The 11,529-nt window shown below is 35.6% G+C and overlaps 1 protein-coding gene across 7 annotated transcripts in view; it reads left to right on the top strand.

The window, feature by feature from the left end:
* The window catches only part of ODR4 (odr-4 GPCR localization factor homolog), a 173,201-nt gene that overhangs the window by 47,115 nt on the left and 114,557 nt on the right, over positions 1-11,529 (top strand). Inside the window, exon 14 of one of the 7 annotated variants that reach the window (XM_055110400.2) lies at positions 1,433-1,607. The exons of 5 other annotated variants lie outside the window; for them this stretch is intronic. In XM_055110400.2, the coding sequence (XP_054966375.1) occupies positions 1,433-1,500 (68 nt within the window). In that variant the 3' untranslated portion in view covers positions 1,501-1,607. Of the gene's footprint in view, positions 1-1,432; positions 11,528-11,529 lie in introns of those variants that run through there. One more of the 7 variants, XM_034942596.3, reaches the window with a different exon arrangement.

Raw genomic sequence — 11,529 nt, 5'->3', positions numbered from 1 at the left:
GAGGTGATCTGCCTGCCTCGGCCTCCTAAAGTGCTGGGATTACAGGTGTGAGCCACTGCACCCGGCCACCACTTCTATTTATCATTGTCCTGTAGAAAAATAAGCAAATGACAAACCAGATATTTTCAGAGGATATGGCGGAACACATGAAAAGAAGTTTTACCTTGTAAGTGATTGGCTAATTAAAACCATAATTAATAACATTTTACATTCAATAGATTGAAAAATTAAGGAATACAACAATACCAATAAAGATGATGTGCCTCAGTCTTTCACACTGCAGATAGGATTTTGAACTGATAGACTCTGAGCTCAGAAAGCAATTTGGCACTATCTCTTAGAGTTAAGAATTCACGTACACTAACCATTCTACCTCTACATAAATGCCTTAGAGAAATTCTTGGATATGTGTACCTCAAGAGTACACATGTGAGAATGCTTGTGGCAGCCCTGTTTTTAATCACTCAAATGTCCGTTGACAACAAAAAACAACGGGTTTTGTAATTTTATTCAGCAGGGAGAATGACCTACATACAACAACCCAGAGTAATCTTAAAAATGATAAAGCAAGTCTCAGAAGTCTACATACAGTATGCTACAGTTTTATAAAGCTATAAAAGAAACCTAAACTGTATTATGTAGGAATATGTATATTTGTGATAAAACTTTTTCTTTTAAAGGAGTCATAAAACTCAGGATAGTGGCAAGGTGTAACACATGAATACATAAAACAATATTAGTGATACTTTCGTTCTTGAGTAATGGGTTTCTTGATCTTCATTTCATTTACTTAATGGCACTAACATAAATTTTGGGTGGGGTTGTCTGTTACTAACAAACTACCCTCAAACTTAATTAGCTTAAAATAACAACCATTTCACTTGCCTCAATGCTGTGAGTTGATAGGAATCAGCTGGGTGGTTTTGCGCCACATAATGGTGACTTTAGCTGCAGTTATCTAGGGGCTGGATTGGGCTTGAAACATCTGAGATACTCATGCACATGATTGGCAGTTAATGGTGGCTATCAGCTGCGAATTCAGCTGCCACATCTCAGTTTATGTGGCTTCTCCATGGGACTTGGAGTTCTTCCAGTCGTGGTGGCTGGGCTTGCTATCATTTATGGCTGGGATCCAAGAAGCAGCATCCCAAGTATAAGCATTTCAAGAAGAGGAAAGTAGAAGCTAAGTCCTTTTGGGGCCTTAGCTTGGAAATCCCAGAACATTATTTTCACCACATTGTATTGGTCAAAGTAATCTACAGGGTCAGCCTAGATTAAAGAAAGAAAGAAAAAAAAACCCTTTTTGATGGGAAGGGGTCATGCATACACGAGCAAGAAAGAAATTGATGGCAGAAATCTTTGGTAGTTACAATGTACCCCCTGGTCATAGTAATTTGTGTTCCTGATGGAAAATTATTTCACTACCTCCTAGGAAACCTTAAAGTCTCATCTCAATATGACATCAAGTTCAAGCTCAAGACCCAGAATCTCATGATCTAAACCAGTTTCAGTAACATATGAGGCACCTTTACTACAGTTTCCCTCAATCCGAAGATGTGTGAAACTAAAGACAAGTTTTCTTTCCCATATTCACCCAGCCTACGATGGTGAGTCAGGCAATATACACTCTTGTTTAAAAAAGAGGAAAAATGAGAGGTACATAGCAGTGAATGGTTCATAGCAATTCTGAACTCCAATTGGGCACGTCTAATTCCTTATGACTCTGGGAGCACAGAATGTATGTCAATTAGGGCCTAATTCTACCTGAGAGTGGTTCTCAACTCTTGGCTCTTCCCTGTAAGATCTTGACTTTGCTCTCAGTCATTCTTTTCCATGACTTTTCCATTAGAAAATCCATACTCATCTCTTCAAGACAGGCCTGTCTCTAATTTGAACTCAGAGGATGTTGAGGAACAGCACCCTTAACTACCTTAGATACTCATTATCAAGCAAAGTAATCTACAAAATGTGCTCATAAGATTCTTAGAAGTCTTTTTGTCTAGCTAAGAGGTCTATGAGGCACTGGCTTAAATATTTCTGAAACCTTAAAGGATATTACAGATGCACCGTTGATCCTAAATTATCCTAATTCTATGGTTTACTAACAATTCTTGATTTGATCTTTGCCATAAGGTGATTTCTTCCTTGAGAACCTCTTGCTGGCTGGAAAAGATGTTCTACACACTTTAAATATTCTATAAATTTTGCTCCAAAACTGAACAGTTTCTTAGTTTATTTCTCTCTTCTCCTATTTGATGATAGGCAGCTAGAAGTAGTCAGGTGGCATTTTCCATGTTTGCCTGGAAGTCTCCTTGGATAGATTCACAAATTTATTAGGTTATGTTTTCCCTTTAGCAATTGCCATGAGCTTATTAGTTCTACCTTTCACATTACTGCAAATGAAAGTGTTGCCTTTCTGTTTTCTCATTGATCTTCTAGCCACCACTGTCTGCATTTCCTGTTTAATTCCAAAGTTGAGGCTACGTAAGTTTTGGGTTTGACCAAGTGGCACCCTATTTCTAGATACCAGTTTCTATTGCAGTTATCTTTTGCTCCACAACAAACAACCTCAAAACTTAGTGGCTTAAAGCAACCATTTTGTTAACTCATGACTCTTTGTATAGAAGGAACTTAGCTGACTCAGTTGGGTGGCCCTGCTCCACGTGATGCTGTGTGGGGTATTCAATTATCTAAAGGCTGTGATATCCAAGACAGTTCATCCACATGGTTGACAGTTTATCTGGTTTTCCTTCACATGACTTTTCCAAAGAGTTTGGCTTCCCACAGCATGGTGATTGAATTCCAAAAGGGAGTGTTCCAAGATTCAGTGTTCAGAGATGAAAGATGTGGAAACTGTTCGTCCTCTCAAGGCCTGGTCTTCTCAGAAGTTCCAGAATGTCACTTTTTGCATTCTACTGGTCAAAGCAAACACAGATCCAGTCCAGTTTCCACAGGAGAGGAAAAAGAAGCCCATATCTCATTGGGGAAGTGGCATGTGCTTGTAGAGAGAGAAAGAATTGATGGCAGTCATTACTGGAGATTTGTAACTACACATTTTTAGTATATGTCAAAAAAAGAAGATTGAAAATATAATCATACCTCAGAGATATTGTGGGCTGGGTCCCAGACAACCAAAACTAAGCTGATATCATAATCAAGTCACAAATTTTTTTTGTTTTCCCAGTGCATATAAAATTATTTTTATACTGTAGTCTAGTAAGTGCACAATAGCAGTATGTCTAAATAACAATGTATATACCTTAATTTAAAAATACTTTGCTGCTAAAAAAAAAGTGGCAATCCTCTGACCTTTCAGCCATAATCTTTTTGACCTTCAGTCATAATCTTCATAACCTTCAGTCATAATCTTTTTGATGGTGGAAGGTTTTGTCTTGATGTTGATGGCTGTTGACTGATTAGGGTGGTCGTTGCTGAAGGTTGGGGTGGCCATGGCAATTTCTTGAAAGACAATGACATTTGCCACATCAATTGACTCTTCTTTTCATGAAAGATTTTTCTGTAGCAGGTGATGCCATTTGATAGCATTTTACCCACAGTAAAACTTTCAGAATTGGAGTCAGTCCCCTCAAACCCTATGGCTTCTTTTTCAACTAAGTTTGTGTGACATTCTGAATCCTTTGTTGTCATTTCAACAGTGTTCACAGCATCTTTGCCAGGAGTAGATTCTATCTCCAGAAGCCACTTTATTTGCTCATCCTTAAGAAACAACTCCTCATTCATTCAAGTTTTATCATGATATCGCACCAATTTAGTCACATCTTTAGGCTCCACTTCTAATTCTAGTTCTTTTGCTAATTCTACCACATCTGTAATTACTTCTTCCACTGAAGTCTTGAGCCCCTCAGTCATTCATGAGGGTTGGAATAAAATTCTTCCAAACTCCTGTTAATGTTGATATTTTGACCTGCTTCCATGAGTCACAAATGTTCTTAATGACATGTAGAATGATTAAGCTTTTCCAAAGTATTTTCAATTTAGTTTGTCCAGATCCATCAGAGGAATCACTATCTTTGGCAGCTATCACCTTACAAAATGTATTTCTTAAATAATAAAAGTTGAAAGTCAGAACTACTTCTTGATCCATGGTCTGAAGAATAGATGTTGTATTTGTAGGTATGAAACAAACGTTAATCTCTGCATATCTCCATAAGAGCTCTTGCAATAATATTTTGAAAGGAATCGTTTTCTGAGCATTAAGTTTCAACAGTGGGCTTAAAATATTCAGTAAAACATGAGGAAAGTAGACGTGCTGTCATCCAAGCTTTACTTTTCATTGGTAGAGCATGGACAGAGTAGATTTTGCATAATCCTTAAGCGCCCTAGGATTTTTGGAATGGCAAAGGAGCTTTGGCTTCAACTTAAAGTCACCAGGTGCATTGGCCCCTAAAACAAGAGTCCGTCTGTCCTTTGAAGCTTTGAAGTCAGGCATTGACTTCTCCTCTCTAGCTATGAAAGTAGATGGGATCTTCTTCCAATAGAAGACTGTTTAATCTACATTGAAAATCTATTGTTTAGCCACCTTCATTGGTTATCTTACATAGATCTTCTGGATAACTTGCTGCAGCTTCTACATCAGTACTTGCTGTTTCACCTTGTACTTTTATGTTATTGAGATAGCTTCTCTCCTTAAACCCCATGAACCAACCTCTGCTAGCTTCAAACTTCTTCTGCTTCCTCACCTCTCTTAGTCTTCACAGAATTAAAGAGAGTTAGGGCCTTGCTCTGGACTAGGCTTTGTCTTAAGGGAATGTTGTGGCTGGTTTGATCTATCTAAACCACTCAGACTTTCTCCATATAAGCAATAAGGCTATTTCACTTATTCATATGTTCACTGGAGTAGCACTTTTAATTTCTTTCAAGAACTTTTCCTTTGCACTCACAACTTGGCTGTTTGTTGCAAGAGGCTTAGCTTTCAGCCCGTCTTGTCTTTCGACATGCCTTCCTCATTTAGCTTAATCATTTCTAGCTTTTGGTTTAAAGTGAGAGACATATACCTCTTTCTTTCACTTGGACACTTACAGGCCATTGTAGGGTTATCAACTGGCCTAATAATAATAATATTGTGTTTCAGAGAATAGGGATAGGGAGAAAGACAGGGAAATGACTGATTGGTTGAGTAATCAGAACACACACAATTTTATCAATTAAGTTTGCCATCTTATATGGGCATGGTTCATGGAACCCCAAAACAATTATAATAGTGACATCAAAGTCACTGATTACAGATCACTGTAACAGATATAATAAGGCTGGGCATGGTGGCTCATTCCTATAATCCGAGCACTTTGGCGAGTAAATCACTTGAGCCTGGGAGTTCAAGACCACTCTAGGCAACGTGATGAAATCTTGTCTCTACAAAAAGAAAAACAACAACACCAAACAAAAATTAACTGGTTGTGGTTGGCACATGCCTGTAGTCCCAGCTACTTGGGAGACTGAAGTGGGAAGACCACCTAAGCCTGGGAGGCCGAGGCTGCAGTGAGCCATGATTGTGCAACTGCATTCCAGCCTGAGTGCACACACTGAGCCTGGGTGACACACTGAGACTCTGTCTCAAGAAAAAAAAAAGACAATGAAAATGAAGAAGTTTGAAATATTACAAGAGTTACCAATATGTGATACATAGACAGAAAATGAGCGTATACTGTTGGAAAAATTACGATAGACTTGCTTGATGCAGGGTTGTAAAAACTTTCTACTTGTAAAAAATGAGGTATATGTGAAGTGCAATAAAGCCAACTACAATAAAATAAGATATGCATGTTTAGGAGAAAGAACAGACAAAAGAGTTCCCTAAAGAAATAGTTACTACAAAAAAAATCCACATATGACCCTTAATCGCAGTCTGTCTTTTACTATAGTGCCTCTGTCTTCCTCTTTTTCACTGTGACAATTCTGGGGACAAATAAAATGTCTTTTCTTTTACCTACCCCTACAATCCTCAATAGTCAATAGGTTCATGACTATATCACCAACATAACTAGGAATAATCAAGCCCTATTATAATATAATGTCATTATGTTTGCTGACTCTTACCTAAAAGATTTGTCTAAATATAAATTAACCAATGCATAATAAATACCTGGTAAGTTGTTCTTGATTTCTGATTTTAACCTAATAAATAATTATGTTGGAAATATCAAGTCTGTTAATGAATATTAATCAAAGGTGGTCAATGAGGTCTCACAAAATTTATAACATTTTATTAAAAGGTAAATTAATATGTTAATAGGTATTGATTGTTAGTTGTTAAGAACAAAGGATGAAAGTAGAGTTAGAAGTTACAGTTGTTTGTTTTTGCCATTTTGAAAGTGTTTCAGTTTCATTATTTCATTGGATTTTTATAACAGTTTTGTATTGTATGTAGGGAAAAGATTTGTTAGATTCAAATTGTATTAATATAATAGAAATAGACTTTGATTATTATTCATAAGGACACATAGAGTAGATATTTGGGTAAATAACTATTATCTTTGTCTTAATAATCAGAAGTAGGTTATTTCTTCTTTTTTCATCTTTGTAAAAATATAGGTATTTTATTTACTTAACACCATTAAATGAAGCTAGATTTTGTACTGTACTATGGAACTTCTGATCCCAGAAGAGCACTGTACAAAAATCCTTAATTAAAAAGGCTTGGTATTTTAGAAAACTATCCTTTATTCAACTTGCTCAATTTGTTGAGGAGATTTTTTGTTTACAGAATGGTGAAGAGGAACTTAATGATAGAGATGAAGGTAGTTTAATCAGGTCTTAGATTCTATTTTAGGCAAATCCAATTTAGTTGTAGAAACACCAGATGCCTACCCCCATGATTAAAATTCTGAACGTCAATAAGCTAAGATGTTAGACTGCAATTTCTGTGTTTAACAAAAATAACCAACATAATTTTAATATTTTTTTCTGTGCTTTCAAGTTAGCACTATTAAAATATTTTCTAGTTTTTAATTATAAGTAGTTAATAATTATGGAGAATTGAGTTATATTCCTAGATCTGCCAAAAGAAAAATAATAAAACCTTGTGAAGTCAGTTAATTCCTTTGATCTTTAAGTGGGAACAAATTCTAACATTACACTAACTCTCAATAAATAGTGCTTTACAGTTTACAAAGTACTTTCATTTCTATGTCACCCTCCCTCCCTTTTTTTTTTTTTGTTTTAATAATTCAGAAACAGGTTCAGGAAAGTCATTTTCTAAGCCTAAATATTACTGTGCATATACAGATTAAGGGGAAACATACTGATGAAAGGGAATAATTAAGTGTGTAGAAACAAGATAGATGACTGTACACAACTAAGAAAGCATAAACATAAGATTTTTGGAATGTTGGAGAGGATACACCTTAAAGCACAGGTGGCTCTTGGCCTTTAGAGAAGGAACACCTCTTCTAGCATAATAGCTCAGAGGGGGAAGAAAATAGGTGTAAATATATACGGACTTGTAGGTGTGCTGGTGAAAAGTTGAAGATAATCTCATCTGATGCCTCAGATTTCTATAAAATTGTCAAGGTCATCTTCCAAGAGTGAAGGATGACGAAAATAAAGATTCGTAAGAAGTATTGCAAAGAATGGGATATCAAGTGGCCAAAGAAAAATCGTGGAATTGCCAGAGAGTGGTAAAAATCCTTCTGAGGTTAGTAATCACAAATGATTAAGTTGTGTATTTTTCCCCCAGCAATCTTTGTCTTCTCGGATTCAAGAATAGAAAAAAATGAAGAGCAATATTTGGGAGGCTTATCTAATAGACAGATGAGTTGAAATTAAAAAAGGTCATAGAAATTTAGTTTAATGATGGCCACAAAACTTAAGCAGAAAGGTAGAGTAATTAGAAGGTCAATATTTGTCAGTTGCAAGGATGGAAAAAAAGTGATACATACAAATAGCATGACCCTAAAAGATATGTAGTATTTTTACGGAAGCCAATGAGAAGAATAATCTGGGGTAAGGGATAGTGTCACTAATGATATTTGAATTCTGAAATAATACAAAATCACCATTTGCAAGCTTAAAGAGAAAGTCTACCCTCTTTGAAGAGGCAGATTTCAGTAATGGCAAAGATGTGGAAGGAATTCTTGCATAAAAGGTTGAAAATAGAGGGAAATTCTGATTTTAGAGAGCAAGGAAGTACAGACTTTCATGGGAATGGTGTAGTAGAGTATTAAGGTGAAGGGCAAGCTGGGAGTGGGCAGGAAGTAGGGAGTGGGAAAAGTTGGTAGGGGGCTTATGTTTTAGATACTGATTGTGATTAATGCAAGATTAAGAATCATGGTGGGTTCAGTTTCATAGTTTTTGAGGATGTTAGATTCTGGTTCTAATAAAGAATTTGTCTCATTCAGCCTAAGTGAGTAATTACCGCAGTTGGAACAAGTTTTGGTAGCTTCCCATATATGGCTTGGAGGTGGGAGGGGACCTAGGTATTGATGCCAGCAACTAAAGACATCAAGGCTACAGTAGGAACATAACCTATAGCTACAAACTGTGAGCTTTATATATCCAACCTTATATTCCAGGTAGAAATCCAACTTGATCATGTTTTATCTTTTACATACACTGTTGGATTTGACTTGCTAATATTTTATTTAAATTTTTTGTTTCCATACTTGTGGTAATATTAGCCTGTAATTTTCCCTTCTCATACTGCCCTTGTCCAGTTTTGGTACAAAGATTATACGAGTTTAATAAAATGAGTTGATAATTATTCTCCTTTTCTGTTCTCTGAAAAAGCCTGTGTAAAATAATGTTTCTTTTCAGATTGATAGAATTAACTTATAAATACATCTAGGCCCTGTGTTGTTTTGGGGGGTAATATTTTGTTAACTACTGTTCTGGTTTCTTTGCTGGTTACAGGGCTATTCAGACTTTCTATTTGTCTTAAATCAATTCTGGTAAATTATATTTTTCTAGAAATCTATTTTTTTTTGTTTTCAAATTTGTTGACATTAAGTTGCTCATAATATTTTATATCATTTTTATCTCAGCTCTATCTAAGCATGTGTTTTAAAAAATTTTTTTAATGTTGTTTATTTATGCTTTTCTCATAGCCACCACACCCCCTGCAGTGAATCTGGCAGATTTTTTTTTTTTTTTTTTGAGACGGAGTCTCACTCTGTCACCCAGGCTAGAGTGCAATGGTGTGGTCTCGGCTCACTGCAACCTCCACTTCCTGGGTTCAAACAATTCTCCTGCCTCAGCCTCCTGAGTAGCTGGGACTACAGGCGCATGGCAACACACCAGACTAATTTTTGTATTTTTAGTAGAGATGGGGTTTCACCATGTTGGTCAGGCTGGTCTCGAACTCCTGACCTCAAGATCCATCTGCCTCAGCCTCCCAAAGTGCTGGGATTACAGGTGTGAGCTACCGCACCCGGCCAGATTTTTAAAAATCATTAGAGAACCAATTTTTGGCATGTGAATTCTATCTATAAAATTTATATTAATTTATGCAGGTACTTATTTCCTTATGTTTCTACTTTGTGGGTTTGCTTTATTTTCTTAGTTGGAAACTCAGGCCATTTGTTTTAAGTCTTCTTTTGTAATTTATGTTTTTAATAGTAATATTTTCTTGATATTCCAAAGTTTTGATATAAAATACTCTTATTTTTTTTTAAGTTTTAAGAATTTCAGATTTCCAGTATAATTTATTCCTTGACACAGAAGTTATTTAGATGTATGTGTATTTATTATTAATAGCAAATACATATTTGTTATTAATGTCTACTTAATTGCATTGTGGTCCTAAAGAGTAATTTGTCTTACAGTATACTAGTTCATTATTAACTTTTGAAAATGTTCCTTGTGTGTTGGAGGCGGAAACGTGGCTACTTTACTAATTATTAGTTACAATGCTTTATTTTTATTATTTTATTATTATTATTTTGAGACAGAGTCTCACTCTGTGGCCCAGACTGGAGTGCACTGGTGTGATCTCAGCTCACTGCAACCTCTGCCGCTCGGGTTCAAGCGATTCTCCTGCCTCAGCCTTCCAAGTAGCTGGGATTACAGGTGCCCGCCACCACGCCTGGCTAATTTTTGTATTTTCAGTAGAGACGGGTTTCGCCATGTTGCCAGGCTGGTCTTGAACTCCTGACCTCAGGTGATCCACCCACCTTGGCCTCCCAAAGTGCTGGGATTATAGGCATGAGCCACCGCGCCTGGCCAGTTGCAGTGTTTTTAATATGTCCTTTAGAACAAGCTTGTTAATTCTGTGGTTAATATCTACATAGATACTAATTTTTTGTTACGCGATCTAGCAAAGGTTGAAAGAACTGCACTGAAATTTCTGATGGTGGATTGCCACTTCTTTCCTGTAGTCTGTCAGTTTTTACTATGTATATTCTGTGACATTTTATTAGCCATATATATGTTTAAAATTTTTAGATTATCCTAGTGGTACTGTACCATTTTATAGTTATGTAATAATGTAAGTAATATTATATTATGTATATAAGATATATTTCTATATCTAATAATGCTTTTTCTCTTTAAATGTATTTGTCTGATATTAATTGATACTTGCTTAAAGAATTGTATTTGCTAGATATAGTTTTTCCATCATTTTACATCTTGCTTTTCTGTATCCTTATGTTTTGAATGTATCTCTTTTGAATAGCCAATACCTGGGTTTAAAAAATGTCTAATTAGACAATATATACCTCATAACTGTTAAATTGAAATCATTTATGGTTTTTGTTACTATTATTATGTTTGGAATGATTGCCTCTTTAAATTCTTACTCTGGAACTGGAAAGAATGGTAAAATAACTCTGGTTTCAAATAGAAACTCCTTGCTGCTCCTTCAGGGAAAGCCAAATGGAGGTTTAAAAGTCCTTTCCATTTCCCTACCAAAACAAAAGCAACAAAAAAGAAAATTAAAAATCCTCATCCTCTGGAAATGCTTGAAGAAGGGAAAAGATAAATTGGAGAGACAATGATTGGCAAAAATGACATCTTTATTTATTTTTAATGAAAGATAAATGTAATGTAGAGCCATGGCCTTATTCTTCTAAACTTCTGTGGGACTTACACAGTTTATTATGTAAGTCTCTGTAATTCAAGTTACCCAGAAAGTTCAATTTCATGTGTGATTATTATTGCCTATTGAAAGTGCATCTGATTTGTTATAACAGGAACCCTGTAGGGGAAATAATTGTATGTTGTTAGCAATGAATATATGTAAACCTTTAAAAATGAATTAATGTTTTTGATATAGCATGTTTAAATCAAGCTAGTCTGTGTTCAATTATTGGAAGCAGGGAGTGAACGCTCTAAGAAATAAAATAACCTAGGGTGAAACACCTTATTTTATGAAAAACTAATTTTTAGGAGCATTTTCTTTTATACTATGTAAAAAAATCCCTGAAAGATGAACAGACTTTGACAGCTGTTATAGGTGAGAGCCTCAAGTAAAGATAAAATTAAATGTTTTCCTTAAATGCTATTGCCCAAATAATGAATATCCATAATTGAAAACTGAGATTACCTTATACTTTGCTTTGTTCTCTCTGCCAG

The sequence above is a fragment of the Pan paniscus genome, chromosome 1 (genome assembly GCF_029289425.2).
Source record: "Pan paniscus chromosome 1, NHGRI_mPanPan1-v2.0_pri, whole genome shotgun sequence".
NCBI classification, from domain to species: Eukaryota; Metazoa; Chordata; class Mammalia; order Primates; family Hominidae; genus Pan; species Pan paniscus.
This window is presented reverse-complemented; position numbering and strand designations above follow the sequence as displayed.